The sequence below is a fragment of the Crocuta crocuta genome, unplaced genomic scaffold, assembly GCF_008692635.1.
Source record: "Crocuta crocuta isolate KB4526 unplaced genomic scaffold, BGI_CrCroc_1.0 scaffold221, whole genome shotgun sequence".
Lineage (NCBI taxonomy): Eukaryota > Metazoa > Chordata > Mammalia > Carnivora > Hyaenidae > Crocuta > Crocuta crocuta.
Genome location: NW_027528610.1, coordinates 5,402,926 through 5,422,634, shown reverse-complemented (window position 1 = coordinate 5,422,634; position 19,709 = coordinate 5,402,926). Strand labels below are relative to the sequence as shown.

At 41.6% G+C, this 19,709-nt stretch overlaps 1 protein-coding gene across 1 annotated transcript in view; it reads left to right on the top strand.

The window, feature by feature from the left end:
* The window catches only part of ANOS1 (anosmin 1), a 607,978-nt gene that overhangs the window by 515,674 nt on the left and 72,595 nt on the right, over positions 1 to 19,709 (top strand). The window contains exon 4 of the mRNA XM_077754738.1: positions 14,302 to 14,364. Within this exon, the coding sequence (XP_077610864.1) occupies positions 14,302 to 14,364 (63 nt within the window). The remainder of the gene's footprint in view (positions 1 to 14,301; positions 14,365 to 19,709) is intronic.

Here is a 19,709-nt window from a genome sequence, read left to right as displayed (position 1 = left end):
AGGACACAAGGCCACCCAGCTTGGGAATACGATTGACACGGTTCTCCAACACTAGCAATTACATGATTTCTTAGGAATTGTGTGTTGTTAAGAAAATGTGTAGAAAAAATACATACGGAGATAAGGATCAATGCTAGACTTGCATAAGCTTTTAAATGTAGCATGAAGTGATGGAAATCCTAATCTCCATTCAGCTTGAAGCATGTCAAAGAGAAGTTCTTTAACCTGGGGGCTCTGTGGTGTCAAAAGCATGCTGTGCAGATTGAATTCTGGCTTTCACTCAGGAGGTGGGCTCTAGCTGTTTAAGCCTGTGGGATGCTGTGGTGATTCCAGGCTGTGCAAAATCCTACAGAGTGAAACCTTGAGATTCTGGGTGCTCAACGTGGCTCTCCTTAATTCAGTCTCTAAGTCCCGGCTAATAGCTGGGACAGGTTTTTTGAGTTATTTTGATTGCCTGGGGGTCAGTATTGGAGAAAGATGGGTGGTTGATTTGGCTTTTCAGACCTGAAGCATTTGTCTGTTAAATCTCCCCTCTTCCTTATTTAAATAAGCCCATCAATGGCCACTTTATGATTTTCATTCCTCCTTTGCTAATAGATATATGTCCATAATAGATTTGTAATGATGGCAGATGAAGAAAATTTCCAATTTTTGAGCTTTCAAGTCATTTTAAGATTACTTTCTGTATTTCTAGTGTTTAACTTGATTATTAAAACTCAGAAAAAACATGAGAATAGTACAAAGGATTCTCACATACTTTTTATCTAAATCAGGGTACAGCAAACTTTCTGTGACAGACGAGTAAATATTTTTTGGCTTCTTGTACATAAGGTCTCTGTCGCAACTAGTCAAGTCAACTGTCGTAGTCACAGATAGTATGTACATGAATGGGTGTGGCTGTGCTCCAGTAAATTTTCTTTACCAAAACAGATGGTGTGCTAGATTCCATCCCTGTCTTTTTTTTTCTTTCTAATGTTTATTTATTTTTGAGACCATGTGAGCGGGGCAGGGGCAAAGAGAGAGAGAATCCTAGGCAGGGTTCACCCTGTCAGTGCGTAGCCCCATGCTGGGCTCGAACCCATGAACCATGAGATCATGACCGGAGCTGAAATCAAGAGTGAGATGCTTAACCGTCTGAGCCACCCAGATGCCCTTGGTCCCAGGTTTCAGATGCTGACGCCAATCTAGATTTGACAGTTGTTAACTTTTTTTTTTTATATTTTTATTTATTTCTAGGAGAGAGAGAGAGACAGCGTGAGCAGGAGAGGGTCAGAGAGAGAGGGAGATACAGACTCTGAAATANCCACCCAAGCGCCCCCCCTTTTTTTTTTTTTTAATATTTGACAGTTGTTAACTTTTTGTGTGTGTGTGTGGTATATTTGCTTTATCACCTTTTTTCTATGTATACATGAAAAATTATATGCATGTATGCCCTCATATTTATTACTACTTTTTTCAACCATTTAAGAATAAGTTGCAGACAGGATGACTCATTTACTCCCCAGTGCTTCAGCACGCATCTCTTACTGTGGAATTATCAAATTCAGGGAAATTAACATGGATGTAATGCTGTTCCATATATAGTCAGCTCTTATCTTTTTTTTAAAAAAATTTTTAATGTTTTATTTATTTCTGAGAGAGAGAGAGAGAGAGAGGCAGCGTGAGCAGGGGAGGGTCAGAGAGAGAGAGATACAGAATCTGAAGCAGGCTCCAGGTTCTGAGCTAGCTGTCAGCACAGAGCCCGACGCGAGGCTCGAACCCACGAACCGTGAGATCATGACCTGAGCCGAAGTTGGACGCTCAACCGGCTGAGCCACCCAGGCGCCCCTATAGTCGCTTTTAAATGTTCCCTGTGGTGCCTGTAATGTCCTTCATAGCATTGTTTTGTCCGATTCAGGATCTGGCCCCCCCCATCATGCTTTGCATTTCCTTGTTACCGATCTTTAGTCCCCTTTAGTTTGGAAGTGTTCTTCACTCTTTCTTGGTCTTTCACGAAGTTAGGATTTTTTAAGACTAGAGGTTTGTTGCTTCATAGAAGGAGCCTCATTGTGGATTTGGTTGATATTTCCTGTGGTGATGCGGTGCCTCTCTAATTCCTAGAGAAGGTACCTTCATTACCTCATTAAGGCAGCCTCTGCATGGCTTCTCCACTGTAAAGTTGTGATTTCCTCTTTGTCATGAGTATCTTTTTGATGTGAGAAATTACCATGAGAATAGTATTTGAAACTCCAGCGCTATGAAAAAATTCCATAGCAGAAGATCCGGCAGAATATCTGGACGCTAAGAAAGCATGTGTGGTCTTCAGTGAAACAGCATTCCATGACCTGTCTGCCTCCAGACAGTTAATGACATGCATAAGAACATAGTTTAGGTGAGAAAGAACTACAACCGGAGAAGGTTCTACCTTGATGAATGTCATTTTCCCATTTCCATTGTTTTCTTTTTGTTTGTTTCCAAACACCTTCGCTGAAATTTAAAAAACACTTCTGATGTCAGAGTTCCCTTTATGGTGAGAAATAGTTGTGATAAAAGGAAGCCCAGATTTGTAGATAAACATCACGGTGGGAGAGGAATTATTCTTTGATCATTTCAAAGAAAGTTGATTTGCGATATGAAATGTCTAAGGCGTAGCGTTGTGCTGGGTTGGCACGCTAATCCTCTGTGGTTTAGGCTCTAATGATTGTTCAACTGTACTTCCATAGGATGTCTGCCAAAAGATTTCATTACTTTGGCAAGATGCAGCGCACTTTTCGACACACAGGATTGTAACAATTTCTATACCAATTTAGAGCTGGAGGGAGTCCATGAATACTTCTAAAGGCAGTCGGGTGCACATACTTTAGGATATATTGAAAAAAAACCCCACTTCATCTAAAAACCAGATCTACAGTTTCCCATAGAAATTGCTGCCATTAATTTAGAAAACAGAAATGGTTTTTGGAAACTTCTGTTGATAGCATTATTATATGCTATGAATATATACTTGTCTGAAATGAAAAGTTGGATTTTTGTGTGTGTTTATGTGTGGAAGCCAGAACTTACTCCTTCTATCCAGGCAACAGTGCAGACAAAAATTAAATATAAACTATTATTTGCTTTTCTATTATTCAACAGAAAATTCTTTTGTGTGAAAGCATACCATATGTCCTACAAAATGCACGGTGCCCTAGTGTCACATTTTTCCTTTTGATCCCACCTTCTGGCCACACAGAAGAATATTACCACCCCACNCACAAAAAAAATTTAAAAATTTTTAAAAAAAAAAAAAAAAAAAAAAAAAAGGCACTTTAAAAACAATTATTGGAACATGTTTGAGAGACTGGAATGAAAAGAAGTTGGTATTTTCTTCAGTTAAAAGAAAAAAGGCAGGGAAATATGAAAGAACTAAAATTCTTTTTACTGGTTCTCTGGAAATGGAAGGGAACCAGATTGACTGAGCATCTACTTTGTGTAGGTATTTTAAAAGGTTGTCTTTGGAAAATTAATTTCAACATCCTCTTTGGCAAATATGATTCCACTCTTTTCTGTGTCACAAACATATGGTTCAGAGAGGTTAAAGTAAAACTCTACTGGGGAGAAAAGGCATAGTGCGTGGTAGATGAGGAATTCTCCTCCAGATTAAGCTGACTCTAAGGATCCGTCTCTTGTCCTCAGACCTGGTAGGAATGATCCACTTCTGTGCCCTTCCCTCTGAGACCTCTGAAGCTCAACTGCCAGAATTACACTTAGAAAAAGGGTACTCACATCTGATCACTTTCTCACCATACTGGAAAACTCTCACTGGAACAGCTACTATTGACCATTGTCTTGTATCTCTACATCCAAATTGTTACATCCTCTAAGCTGAACAATGGAATTGAAGGACCTGTGTCCAATCATAGGTGGAGCCGTGGACCAATATCCTGCTGACCAGCCATTGCCTCTACGAAGATATTTTAGTTTCTGAATCTGGAGGATGTAGGGTTGGGATAGATAACCATCAGAGGTTCCTTGCCTCTCTAAATTCTATGTTTTCATATTGTAGCCTCTGAAACATTCTCTGGGACCTGGATCAATTGATTATTTCCTGTTTGTCTTCCGTCTTGACTCATCCCTTCCTTCTCTTCACCAACATGTTCCAACATTTATATGTCCTTGGGTTCCAGTCTCCTGTTCACAAAAAAAAGAGGGTAAAGAAAAGCATTTTTGCTGAACTATGAGATCTCCTTAGTGTTGCCATTGTAGCTCTTGGATATCCCGACTCCCCAAACTGTTGACACCCTAATCTTCATATTTTCTGTATTTCCTTTTTCACATGTAGAGTGGACTTTTGCTAATAAAAAAACACATCTTCCTTCCTTCCTTCCTTCCTTCCTTCCTTCCTTCCTTCCTTCCTTCCTCCCTCCCTCCCCTCTTTTTCACCCTCTCCCTCCCTCACTCTGTGTCTTTCTTTCCTTCTTCCTTCTTTCCTTCCTAGTCTTAACAGAACTTGGAGAAAGTTTTTTTGTGTGTAGTTCATAGATGTAGCAGACCCATCACCTAGCATGACACTGTGGTAGATGAATTCTGCAAATACTTAAAAAAGGAATGAGTGGATGGATGGATGGATGGTATAGAGAGGAAAAGCAGAGAAACTTAGAAATGCTCATCATTTCTTCAACCTTTCTCCAAAACTCCTTGTCCACAGTTGCAGTAGCTTGTGGGGCGCTCCTTTGTGTACATCCACTGGATGCCTTGAACTCCTCACATGAAACACTCGATGGTTAACTGCTCCATGTTGGTTTCTCCCACATGCTCCGTCTGATGGACACCATGGGTTCCTTTCAGATTGAGGTTAGAAATATTGGGTTGCTCAAGGGATACAGAAATGCTGAGGCATAGGAGCACATGTACCCCAATGTTCATAGCAGCCCTCTCAACAATAGCTAAAACATGGAAAGAGCCTAAGTGTCCATCCACGGACGAATGGATCAAGAAGATGTGGTTTATCTATACCATGGAATACTCCATGGCAATGAGAAAGAATGAAATNTAAAAAAAAAAAAAGAAAATAAATAAACTTTAACAAATAAAAGAAAAAAAAATAAAATAAAATAATAAAAAAAAAAAGGAAATATTGGGTTGCTTTCCTGTTCTCGTTTCTCCCTCATGCCTGTCTGAAAGCAAACCTGTAATCGTGTAATCGTGCCCATGAACTTGCAGCCCTGCGTTGCCTTCCGTGGGTTCATGTTCCTTTTCCCTGTATCCGGTGTCCTCCGCCATCCAGATGCCATATTGACCCGATAAAGGGTGGGCAGACCTTTGGGAGACATTGTAAAAACTGCTCTGGTTTCATTTGCTGCAAGGCTTCACCTCTGTCATCCAGCTCCTATTCCAGCTCTTTCAGGGTTCCTGGATCCAATTACAGCGTGGGCGTTGCACCCCTCCCACCGCACCAAGCACAGATCCCACAGCTGCTACAAGACCACGCAGCTCATCTTCAGCTTCTTAGGCCGATGCCAAATCTAGACTGGCGATAGATGGGGAGATCCCCACAGCTCCCTCCTGGGGTTTGATTCATTTCACAGAACTCAGGGAAGCGTTCACATTAACCAGTTTATTAAATATATGATGCAGGAGGTGCATGGGTGGCTCAGTCGGTTAAGTGTTGGACCCTTGATCTCCGCTCAGGTCACGATCTCATGGTTCTGGAGATAGAACCCTGAGTCAGACTCCGTGCTGACAGCATGGAGCCAGCTTGGGATCCTCTCTCCCTCTCGTTCTGCCCCTCCCATATACATACTCATGGTTTCTCTCTCTCAAAGTAAATAAATAAAACTTAAAAAAAAAAAAAAAAAACCTCTTCAACAGGCAGGTGAAGAGATACATAGGGCAGGGTCCCCAACAAAGGATCCTCTGTTCTCTTGAAGTGTGGGGCCCAGCTCTGTGACACATGAAAGAGTTCTGCTTGTCCAAGTGTGAGAGATGTCTGGAAAGGATTTTAAAAAATGGACCTCTTGTGTGTTTTTTTTAAAGTTTATTTACTTCTTTATTTTAAGTAATCTCGACACCCAACATGGGTTGGACTTAGGTCCTCGACATCAGGATTCGTGCGTTCTTCTGACTTAGCCAGCCAGGTACCCCCGTCCTGTTTTGTTTCTGTGAAGGCTCCATCACATTACATAGCCAGACTGACCAAGTAGTAGCCTATTCAGTCTCCAGCCCCTCTGCCTTCCCCAGAAGTCAGGGGGTAAGACTGAAACTTCCAACTTTCTGATCACGTGATCGGTCCACCTGTCAATCAGCCCCTGCCCTTTGGTGGTGGTTGGGGGGGGGGGTTCCTAAAGTCTCCTTCATTAATAACAAGACACCACCTTTATGGCTTTGAACCATTTGCAGGAACTGTGGACGAAGATTAAATATATCTGGCAAATATATTTTGGCCATCTGAAGGACCAAATATGTATATTTTGTAAATCTTTATATTGCCCCAATACTCAAGTCGTCCTAAACACAAAGTGAGGCAAGGACCGCTCCATTCTAGGAGCCTTGGTGGTTTCTGACTGAATTCCAAGGGCCATGTTTCTGGCCTTGTGTTTTACCATGCCTTCTCTTCTTTTAGCTGTCCTGCACCAAGTTCCCCCACATCTATCATCCACGCCCCAGATCTGCTAAAATTACTCAAGTCCTACCCCTCTTTCTAAGTTAATTCATGAGTCCTCAATTCTATAAAATTCTCTCCAGTTATCCCATATGGAAATACATATCACTTCTTTAGTGTGTTCTGGCACATTCTTCTCTTGGTTATTTTATGCTTCATTGCTTTAGACTTATTTACATGCTTTTCTCCCATGGAGATTATATACTGCTTTAGGGCAGAGTGACTGCCACATTTTCCCTCATCTTGGAGACTAGATGAATACATTGCACATAGGAAATACTAATCCTTATTTGTTGATTTAGCAGATGTTAATTTGAACGCGTTGGATTGTACAGAATGCTGGTTGCTTTGTTTTAACCATGGGTTCTATTTATTTAATATGATGTAATTTTGGGTTCTATTTCCTTGATTATTGGACATGAGTGAAAATTTGAATTTTATAGCAACCTTTTGTGCTTCAGAATTTATTGTAATTTCTAGTTAAGTAATATGACTTCCTTTGCTGGTAATGTAATATAAGGTATAATTTCGCTTTATGGAAGTGTTTGGTTAAATGTAAGGTATGGAAATTTGTGCTAACCTGTCCAGACGGAGGTTCAACAAAGCGGTAGCAATAGTTTCCCTCTTTGTCAGTACTTTGGCTCGTAGGAGTTGAATACCTTTGTCTTTGATATGAAATACTGTCTTATTGGTTATGATTTCATAAGTACCTTGGAGTTTGTAACACCTAGAGCATTTTGGAGCTGAAACCTTTCTGAGGTCATAGTACTTCAGTAACCTTACAGATTTGCGAAGTGCTTTTCAGTGTCCAAATCCCTTTCACATACGTTATCTCATGAAGTCTTTGTAGCAGGTGGCCTGAATAGCACAGTGTTCTATAATGGAAATAACATTCCTTTGAGTGTGCCAGAGCATAGGGTCCAACTTTCAGTTCTGGAAGTTTCCACCATAGTCATTTCCTTTGTGTACTCAACCGCTCTAAACCGCAGTTTCGTCTCTCTAACATGTATGAATATCAGTACCTAATTTTACATACCTCCGCAGATCTGTTGTGATGAGGCACCACTCAACACATAATTTCAGGAGTCCTTTACAAATCCATAAGGGTTCCGGGACTCTTCGACATTCAGTAAACTTCCTGACAGTACGAACGACTGCATTCTCATAGTTGAGTTACCCCCTGGAGGCTAAACCATCTCTATGATTTTTGCACCTATCTCTATGATTTTTGTATAGCTTAGACACCTGGCAGAGATAGGCTCACAGCCAGGCTTTCTGTGCCCTTGTTCTGTGCTGGCTGCACTGTTCTGGTGCAGGGGATGTTCCTGAGAATCTGTTCTCTTGCGTGTGTGCTCACTCCCACATGCCTTTTGAAGAAGGCTTATAAACAGCGAGCAGACACAAGCCCCCCGAAGGAGTTTATAGTCAATTGGAGGTAGTTAGACTTCAGTAGAACTCATGGCCTCCATGAATAACTCAGAAATAAAATGTGAGGATTCTTGGGGGAGTGCTTGAGTTGTAGACGGGGATCCAGCAGGTGCTGTGTAGGTAACAGTGGTCAAAAGCAGGTGGTTTGAAATAGCTGTTGGTCAGAGTGGAGAGGGACAGAATAGACTCTCTTTAAGGAAGAAATATCATAACTCAATGGAAGTTGAGAGATCTTGCTTTTGGGAAACAGAAAAGAGACCAGCTTCCCAGAAAAGCAAGTCATAGGAGGCTGAAGAAGTTGGCTAGGCAGGATTTGCTGGTTGACCAGATGTTTTGTATATAAAGCTGTATATTTGGGGCTTAATGGGATACTTATTGTCTAATTTTGTCAGAGAACTCACATTGTCAAAACGATGTCTTAGAAGGATGGATGCAACCAAAACATGTAAAACTGTGGCATAATTAGAGGTGACAGTTCTGAGTTAACCTTTCCTCTTCTCTCCTGGGCTGCTTGTTTCTCTGGATCAACTCTGTTATTAGGACTAATCCAGTGCATTTCTGTTGCTTTTTTTTTTTTTTTTTTTTTTTTTTAAAAAAATTTCTCAGCTTCAGCACTACTGAACTTGGAGCCAGATAAATTTTTTTTTATCATGTTGGTGGGGGGATGGTGGGGACTATCCTGTGTGTTGGATGATGTTTAAGCAGCGTCCCTGGCCTCTGCGAGCTAGAAGCTAGTNTATTTTTGTTTGTTTTTTTTTTTTTTTTTTTTTTTTTTTTAAAGAAATTTCTCAGCTTCAGCACTACTGAACTTGGAGCCAGATAAATTTTTTTTTATCATGTTGGTGGGGGGATGGTGGGGACTATCCTGTGTGTTGGATGATGTTTAAGCAGCGTCCCTGGCCTCTGCGAGCTAGAAGCTAGTACCTTTCTCCTCAGTTGTTACAAACAAAACCATCTACTTATACCACCAAATGGTCCCTGAGAGGACAAAATTACTCCCGTTTCAAAACCACTTACTCAGAGCAATTAAAATAAGTATCTAATATTTTACGCTGTAAGTAAATTGCAATAAAATTACCTATACAGTGCTGTGCAGTACCTTTAGAAGTTGGAAAGGTTTACGTAGGGCCAGTATCCTGACGTCTCTGAGAAGGGTGGCACGTGGGGCAGTCTCGGCAACAACTAGAAGGCAGTGGACACTACTTGTGTCCTGGTCATTGGGTAAGCTCTCCGCTTTATATTTCTTCCTGGGACTCCCATTGATCATAACTTATCCCCCTTCACTCTTACTCATTATCTGCTTGGTCCCTGGATGTATTTGAGTTTGCCGGCTCCAGGAACTGCTGGCAAAAGCATTTCAATTTATCAATACATTTGCTTAACAGATGTTTATTGAACTGGCACTGCACATGAAGAATATTGTAGTAAAATGTCACAACGTTTCAGTGTTCATTGCTTAGCATTTTAGTAGCATATCATATGTACATGTTTTGTATTACTGTGCCTTTCAAAATATAAATGTAATACAGAATTAGCATCAAAGGAAGTGAAATTGCAAATGTGCCTTTCTAGATGAAGTGAAAAATAATTGGTGTCTAAATTCCAGATGATCTATGTGATTAGCTTTGTCAGCTGATTTTTTAAAATTTTCTCTGAATTTTGAAGTTTTTCTTCATTTGGCATGAAGCAGTAATGTGGGAAGAAATAATTAAACAGACTTCATCTTCCTAAGGTGTGGAAGCTTAAGACACTTGCCAAAATAGTAACTTTTTTTTTTTTGTTTCTTTGTCATTTGATCAGGGCACTTATAGTTGTGATATGTAGTAAATTCCAAAGCAATTGTCTGCTTGTAGGAATCTTTTTCCTGTGGAAATGAGATTTTAGTCTTCCCTCTTTTGACAAAACCCCCTTTATAAAAAAAAATCTGGAGAAACAGGATGCTTTTTCTTCTTGTTTGAAGTGTGAGAGAAATGGTTGGGATTTTGTTTGCCCCTCTCTGGCTTTCATTGCAATCATTCTACCTGGCTAAGAGCAGTCTAAAGAAATACAGCTTTAGCAAATCTATCTTGCAAAGATTTACTCAGATTTCTATATCCAGGCTTTTCTTGTCAGACACTTTTCACAGAGGATTATTAAAAGAAAATGTTGACTTTCATTAATAACATTTTGTGATGTATCTTTAGACACTGGTGATTACCGGTTATTGGAAATGAGGCAAGCATGCAATTAAAATAGAACTTTAAATGAATTGCATATACTGATGCTGGCCTTGGCAGAGAGATTCCAGATTAACAAGAAGACAAGTGCATTATGTATTGCTTCCATTAGCATTTCACAAGTATGCCTGTTTTTGTAAATGATATTTGTTTTGTATAAGGTATTCCACAATCTGTCAGGAATAGGATTATGTAGAATTGTGGAGATCTCAAAGGATTGAAACTTAAAATTTTTTTAATGTTTATTTATTTTTGAGAGAGAGAGGGAGAGAGAGACACACACACACACGAGTGGGGGAGGGACAGAGAGAGAGAGAGGGAGGCACAGAATCCGAAGTAGGCTCTAGGCTCCGAGCTGTCAGCACAGAGCCTGACACGGGGTTTGAACTCACGAACTGTGAGATCATGACCTGAGCCGAAGTCGGACACTCAACCGACTGAGCCACCCAGGTGCCCCAAAAGTTGAAACTTTTTAAGGCACCAATGTCTGTAGTTGTGACAATGCAGGTAAGCGCATAAGTAGTAGCGTGTTTTCACAATTTACATTTTTAGTAATGATACAAAGCTAGAATGACATAATTATTCTGAGACATTGTTAGCCCACATTGCCTTGAGCAGTTTTATATGGAATGAATGTTTGTTCTATGTTTCCTGAATGAAATGACTAAGACTTCATTTGTAAATAGCTGAACTTGTGTCCATGAAAATATCGAGTGGTTCTCAAACATGATGGGACATGTGTTCAGCTGAATGAAATCTCAAGGTATTCTGAAGAGTATCATTTACTATCTTCAGATGGTCTTCAGAGGAATTAGGTCTAGATATACTTATTAAATGAACACTACATGTTTTTGGCTAGGAACCAATGTCTAAAAACATATAGAGAGCTCTGAAGATAAGGAACTAGACATCCCTTCAGGAAACAAGACTAACTCTTTAAGGAACTCGTAAAACATGTAGGGTAGACAAGTTTTTAAACAATTTCATTGCTGTTAGAAACCGGTGTTCTTTTCGAACTGTGATAATGGCAAAGCCTGTGCATTTGCTTTAATGTCCTTGGGAAGGGTAAACACCAGTGAAATGGGGACACGCTCATGTAGGCCTTAGAGAAGTGTCATGGAAGAGCTCAAGTTTTTACAAATAAAATAGGGGCGCTTGCGTGGCTCAGTTGGTTGAGCGTCCGACTCTTAATTTCAGCTCAGGTCATGATCCCAGGGCCATGGGATGGAGCCTCACATCAGACTCTGTGCTGTGTGTGGAGCCTGCTTGGGATTCTCTCTGTCTCCCTCTCTCTCTGCCCCCCCCATCCCCCCCCCCCCACACACACTTGCACCATCTGTCTCTCTAAAGTAAAATTAAAAAAAAAAAGATAACTGAAAAATGATTTGTTCCTATGCAACACTAAAGAATATAAAATCTAAAATATTCTTACAAGAAGTAGATTTTTCTTAATAAAAAATAAAACAAGAGACATTGTGAACTTTTATTTACGTCAGATTCTGTAGCCGTTCTTCCTGCTCCCCCACTTTACTGAGGTTGGATTCATAGCATTGTAGAACTTGAACTTGTACAATGTGATGATTCGATACACGTATCTCTTGGGAAAAGTGTACCACAATAAGGCAGTTCTTTTTACAGTTTAGTAAACATCAGGATTTCCCGGAGAAATTGTTACAAGGGATTCCTGGCTCCATCCTGGACATTCTGACTCTAGGTCAAGGGGCAGAGGCTGTGGATTTGCATTTCTGATAAACTACAAGGTGAGGTTCATAGTATCAGCCATTGATCACACTTCGAGCAGCATTGCCATGACAGATTGATAGTTGGCACATGACAGCACTTTGTTTTCATATGTATATATACTTTTTTGATTGGAAAAAAATAGATAATGGATATACCTGCAAATGAAGTGTTACCATAGAGTCATACCGTTTAACTCTATCTTATTTATTTATTTACTTATTTATTTACTTTCTTATAAGTGTTTGCTTATTTTTGATAGAGAGTGAGAGAGAGTGAGTGGCGGAGGGGCAGAGAGAGGGACAGAGGATCTGAAGCAGGCTCTGCGTGGTCAGCACAGAGCTCCGTGTGGTTCTTGAGCTCATGAACTGTGAGATCATGACCTGAGTCAAAATCAAGAGTCGGACGCTCAACCAACTGAGCCACCCAGGCACCCTGGAACTAGATCTTTATTTTCAAACAGAAGGGGAGGTAACTACCAAGGACAGTGAACATTCTCGGTATATATCCTGAATTCTAGAGTATGTATATCTAGAATTTAACTGAGAATTTTGATCCTAATTGAAAAATTTATCAATAATGAAATAATCGTAGATAAAATAATAATGACCTTATGGGAGCCAGGGGTATGCTGATATTTAGATGACTAACATTCAGCTACATGACTGTTAATTTTTTGAGAGAGAGAACACACGTGTGAGCATGTGAGCCAGGGGAAGGGCAGAGGGAGAGGAAGAGACAGAGAACCCCAAGCAGGCTCAATGCCCATCATAGAGCCCACTGCGGGGCTTAATCTCACACCCCTGAGATCATGACCTGAGCTGAAATCAACGGTCCAATGCTCTGCTGACTAAGCCACCCAGGTGCCCCAGACTATTAATTCTTACTAATTAAAACTTGCTTTAAAACATAAAATTGAGAGTCAAATCTCCATTGTATTAATGTAGCATTTTAAATTCAACCATGAGGGCTAGGTGTTATCTCTTACTTACTATTATGTGTTATATATAGTATATACAGTACTATATATTATTTGTAGTACTGTAGTTTATGTGGCATATGTAGTATATATAGTGCAGTATACATATATGTGTGTGTGTATGTATACATAGATCCATGGTATAGTAGTATAGTATACATAAGGTATGTAGTATACAAGTAATATAGTACTATAGAATAGTACTATAGTACTATTTTTAGAATAGTACTTTATTTTATATATTATATTAGTATTATGTAATATAATTTTTATTATATAATTATATAGATATGTATTATATGTGTAATATAATTTTTATTATATAGTATAATATAGTACTGTATTTTATATATTATATTAGTATTATGTGTAGTAGTAAACTATATTAATCATGTGTATATACTTTATCCCATAATCTTTATTATATAAGGATGCATTTAATATATAATATGTACTATTATATATGCTATATAACATTATTTATTATGATTGTTATTGAGTGGTGATTTGTTATTGAATTATGATTGTTATTGAATTATGATTGTTATTGAATGATAGATTTTATACATATATTCAGGCTTTATTCTGTATTCTGAAACTCTCATATCAGAGAGCTTAATATTTTTAGGTTGACTTAATATATTCTTAATATTTCTTTCATAAATATGTTAGGTGTATTCAATATTTTTTGACAGGGCAATTAAACTGGACACATGTTAATGCTGATAGATCCATTGAGTTAAAGCCATTAGTTAACAATTATGTGTTATATATGTGTATTTAATACAGTGCAACTTCACCCAGTCACATGCAGGAGAATATATAGAAATATAGAAAATAGGCCTATGTTGCCCGTTGAAAAGCAAGTTCATGGTAGAGTTTATGAAAAAGCAAAATTCACCTGTGACAACCACCTTTAGAAAGCATTTCTTTTTTTAAAAGACTTTATTGTCTGTTAAGTGATCTCTATGCCCAACATGGGGCTCAAACTTACAGCCCGGAGATCAAGAGCTGTGCGCACCACTGACCAAACTTCTCATCTAAACTGTTCTGCCTGATGGTGAATATCACTACTTTCCCTACATGGCATCTCCAAACGGGGCAGCTTTTCTCCAGTTGTGTTGAAATCCACATTTTCTGGTTCCTGCTGGGTAGGGAGGCCCCTGTTCAGATTCCCCTCACGCGGCATTGAGCTGAGGGGCCGGCTTTCCTGAGCTAAGTCGCACAAGCAGGCACGGGAAAGCGAGGCGCGCAGGTTTTCTTCTGTTGGCCTTGTTTCTTGTCACGTTGTTTATTGACTTCCTGTTACTCTCTCCCAGTGCCTGGAGCCATGCAAGGACACCTGGGATGTGCAGAAGGAGCAGTGTCACAGCCTCTGCGAGGTAAGACGGCCCCCGGGTCCCCCAGGGGACCCTTAGCACGTGCCGTAGATCCGATGTGCTCGGCGGCATCACTGGCGTGGAAGGGCACCCGTGTTCCTCTGCAGGTTGGGGAGATCAGTTTACTTTGGGGATGGGTGTGTGTCTGTGTGTGTGTGTATTCACAGAAAAAAGAAAAACATTACTGAGTTTTCTTAAAACCTAGCTACCCACTGCTTCTGTTATTCATTAATCAGACACACAGAAGTAACTTTTACTACGTATATTTAGAGTCTAGAACCTTTTTAAAGGTACAAACTATGGCTGCCCTCCTGGATAGTCTGTGAGTCATTGTCAGCACGCTGTTGAAGTTTACCTGCCAGTGGGAGAAGACACCCATTTTATATGTAGTGGGGTGCTCAACATTCCCATGCCATGGTTCACCCCACGTCCTGGGCAGAAGGCTTACCCACTTTTAACTGGATGGGAGGCATCTTACTTGCCCTGTGCTCTCCGGTGTGATTGTCCTGGAAAGCTAGTGTCTAAAATCGCCCGTTGTGCTGCTGAGGGGAAGTGCCGCTCTACTGGACTGTGTCCACCAGAGCGGAGCGCGAGTCCAGGGTCTGATGCAGCCTGCTGTGTGCTCAGACACAGCCAGGAGGAAGGGAAGTCGGGTTGAGCACGGGGTGCTCTCAAAGAAAGAATGGGGAAGCCACGAGACCCGTACAGAGCTAAGGTTGAGGAGCCCACTGTGGCAGTCCAGGAAGCCCCGTGGGGGCCGTGGGGACCTAACCAGGAGAGATGCCCGGTAGTGTCAGAGGGACGTGATGTTATGGGGCTTCTCTAAGCGAATTGGAGGCTGACAGGAATCTCTTCCGAGCTTCTCCAGAGAGACCTAGCGGTCCAGCCTTCCCCTGCATGAGGTCTTCATGCGGTCTTCTTGCCCATGTTTCATCTGGGAGGGCACGCAAATTCTACTCTGAGAAGATGAACCTGGAGCTGGGCTAATAATAGCTCCATCAATTTTATGGAGGATAAAGTGTCTCCGCAGTCCTGATATCCTTGACCTTCCCGGTAAACGTGGACATAACCAAAGCCACACAGCAAGTCCATGAGAGTTGTGTGTGGATGCACTGGGAAGCTGGGGCTCAGCAAGTAAGATGCCCTCACTCTAGCTAGAAAGACCAAGCCTGACACCTTTCCCTGCATCCAAGTGCGGCTGTGGCCGGGCGTGCCTTGGACGGCCCTGTAGGGTGCTAGTGTAACTGGGTTCTCCTAGGAGGGCATTCAGTATTGTCGGAGAAAAAACTGGAATGGAAGTGTTTCTCAGCTACCAACATGATCAACATGCGGCCTTTCTGATCTCACTTTGGTTTTGCTCTGCAAGTTGTTCTCTTTTCGTGACTGGCCGGAATATCGGTGATTTGCACACTCTTACGTACTGACGTCTGTGTTGCCTTCAGACCCAAGGATTGCTGTCAGTGAAGTGTTTGGAAGCACTTAGTAATTGTGAACATTAAAATGCCTCAAATAATATATAGGACTGGCAGATATGTGGAGTTTTTTAGCCACTTGCTCTGTAAGGATGATCCCAGCTAAGCTAGTGATGTAGTGTTAAATTGGAAAGAAGTAGAAGCTTCGTATGTCTTTGTATGCAGCCCTTTCCTGGATGGCGATGCTCCCGAGTAGCATAAATCTTGGTCTCTGTCCTCCCTCCAGGGAGCTGACGTATTCACCCGTCCATCTTCCTAAAACATGTCGGCTGCTTCAGGGACTCAGTCCAGACTTTTCCTGAAAACATATGCTGACCTGGCACTCAATTTAATGTATCTCTTATTAGTCATCTATCGGTACATAACTAATTACCCCCAAGCCTAGTGGCTTAAAAGAACACCCATTTATTATCTCACAGTGTTTGTGGGTCAGGAGTTGGACGCGACTCAAACGCATTCTTTGCCTCCGGGCCCCACAAAGGCTGTAGCCACGGTGTTCACTGCACTCCATTCTTGTCTGGGGGGCTCAGCGGCTTCTGCCAATGCTCTGCTAACAAGCTCACGGCCTTTGGTGGCAGAATCCATTTCCTTATGGTTAGAGGACTGAGGTCCCGTTGTCTTGATGGCTGTTGGCTGGGGTCCACTCTCAGTTCCTTCCCGTGTGCGCCTCCCCCACCTCCCACCCCGGGCAGGTCATGACATGGCTGTTCTCCAGCAGAAGCCTGATGGCCAGTCTGCTGAGACCAGGTCTTGTAAAACACAGCATATTCCCAGGAGTGACGTCCCCTCCCCTTTGCCATATTCAACAGGTTAGAACAAGTCAACAGCCTCTCACCCCCAAACACACTCACACACACACACACACACACACACACACACACACATGCAGAGAGAGGGGATGACATCAGGGGTTTATGACTCTGTGGGGCTCACTCTAAGGCATATCCACTCCAAAAAACAAATAAACAGAAATGGTTCAGGCCCCTTGATGCACAGAGCAGTGCAGTGATCAGGAATAGAACAGAAGTGATGAGCTGAGGCAGCGTCTTGTATGTTCTCAAACATGCACTCCTACTTGTATTCTGAATTCTCTCCTACACAGAAACCATAGTCCATACGAGTTAAAATACGATGTGGTAGCATCTTGAGAACAAGACGTACCACATTGTCTGCCTCATAAACACATTACCCCTGAACATCCGTGACTCTGGGGTGACACTGTTACCTCTGATCCCCGAGAAGGAAGATAGAACTGAAGGTCATCTGAAACCTCTCTCCCTGGAAATTCCAAATGTGACAGCCTGCCTCCATAATACTGTTCTCTCTGAAATAATCGTGAAGGCTTCTGCACCAAGCCCACTTTGTTAAAATGGGACTCGTGTACAAATGGTGATGCCCAGTCTAGTAGGAGAGGGTAATTGAAACTCAAGAGGAGGGAAAGATAGAGGCCAGTTAACACGAGCCTTCTGTGGGCATGCCTCAGCCCGACGGTTAAGTAACTCAAGCCTCACTGTTCGATTTGAGGTCTGTTGATCGTTTGTACAGCTCTGTGTCTCCTTTCTCTTTTGCTGTAATGTCTGACTATAAGTTATGTTGAAGTAGACGGAGTCCTGATGGACTGACCCAAGGTGCAGCATTTTGGAGGCTACTCATTCACCAAGGTAGAACTGATACGATCCTGCCCTTCCTCCCAGTTATCAGCCTACTTACTAAGAGTGCATACAGTCTCCCTCTTTTCGTGACCCTAACTTCTCTTTGTAAATGCTGAGACTCAGAAGGACTCTAGATTTCATTCTTCTGCCAAGTGGAACAGCCAAATTGTTAGATACGTTTGACCCAATGTATTTATTTGCAAGAGTCTCGGCTTTATTCGTCTTCTAAGGCGAACCACAGCCCCGAGAACAAAACTGGGCTGCCTCCCATTTTCATAAGTAAACTTGAGTAGGAGCACGGCCACACGTGGCTGCATGTGGACTGTCTGTGGCAGCTTCTGTGTTACGGCCGAGAGCTGACTGCTTCCTGTGTGGCTTTTGACAGAAAAAGGTTTCAAACTCCCGCCCAAAGAAAATAGAACAGCAGCCCTAACTGTTTCACAAAACCTGCCTACCCAGTCAGAATGTCGCTACTTCCTAATCTGTGTCACCAGCACCCGTTCCTCAACAAAGCATGATTGGTCTTGGCATTTTAGTCCTAAAATAAATTTTCCTACATGGAAGGGAGGTTTGGAGGCATGTTAACACACCTAGAATTGGTTCATGGCTTCCTCACATATTGATCTCAAACTTCTCATTTGATTATCCACGCAATTCTGTTTTTTGCTACTTTTCAGGCCTTAGAGTTAAAAATGCTATTCTTTAAATGAACAGGTTAAATGTGTTAGAGCAGGAATCTTTCAGGATTCCTTCTATAGATTACAAGGGATCACTTTTCCTGTGTCATTTTTTAGAGCCTGTTGGGTCATGACAGATACATAGAGAGGTCATGCTATATTGTTTTAGTTTATTAATTATTACCACTATCTTTTTTAAAGCTTTAAAAATAATTTTTTAAACCATTTTTCTTCCTCATCATAAAATGCACATTTCTTCATATTTAAGTGTTTCTTTCTTACCGGTGTAGGAATCTAAATTTTTAAGGATTTTTTTTTTTTTGTTTCTTAACGGTGCAAAATAATGATGTCTATTACAATTGATGTTGTCTTAGCTTTGATGAAATGTGACACATGGTAGTTTGTGTGACCTCCTTACTGGAGGACACACCTCTCCTCTTTAATACTGGTATTTCTGATCTCATGACATCCCCACCCTGGTATGAACTCACTGAGCCATGAACATTGGCGGTGTGAGTGTTCATTAGGGTCACGGAGAGCTGAAGCCTCATCTGCGTCCGTGATCTGGTCATGACAGATGCATCCGGGGTTTGCAGGAAATCTGTTCTTGGACCAGCCTGGATTCTGATAGATCCCGTTCAGTCAGTGTGAAAACAGGGATAGGAAGGAGGTTCTGCCTGGACCACAGATTACTGATTCATTTCTTTGTGTTTTTTGCCTTTTGAACATTTTCCAAGCGTATTATATTTGATTTTCATAACAATTCTTAGACGTTACGTCTGAGTCTTACTACGTGAGTTTAATAGGCAACAGAACAGATGCACAAGGAGGGAAATGGTTTTATTTGCCAAACGTTGATTCCATGTTTTGTCGGGAGAGGAACAAGATCTGGAATCTAGGGGGTGGTTTGTCTCTGTTCCACTGTGCTCTGTCCCAGGCACCTGCTCCTACCTGCTGTGTCCCAGCGAACAGAGTAGAGGATGAAGTTGGACGTCCCTGTTCCCACACCGGGAAGTAGAGCAGAGCCTGTTTCTCATGGAAAGTTGTTGGCCCAACTATTGGTTGAACACCCTTAAACCAGAAGGGAGTTTTGATTATGCACAATCCTAGTGAAGTAAGGATGCTTCAGGGAAGAAGAAGGCCCCTTACAACTCTGGGTGCACTGGGGCATGGAATGTTCCAGTACTGATGAAAACACACATCAGAAACTAAAGCTGTGAAGATTTATCATGCTCTTACAAAGGGTCTCTTGCATGCAGACTTGTTTCCCTTCCAGTGCTGCAAAACCCAGCTGTAGGTCTTAAAATCTAGGGTGTAAGCAGTGCCTTCTCCTGTTCTGGGACATCCGTGTAAGAGTTAAAGCTGCTGAAGGATGGGGCGCCTGGGTGGCTCAGTTGTTTAAGTGTCTGATTTCAGCCTACGTCATGATCTCATTGTTCCTGAGTTCAAGCCTCACACCAGGCTCTGTGCTGCCAGCTCAGGGCCTGGAGCCTGTTTCAGATTCTCTCTCTCTCTCTCTCTCTCTCTCTCTCTCTCTCTCTCTCTCT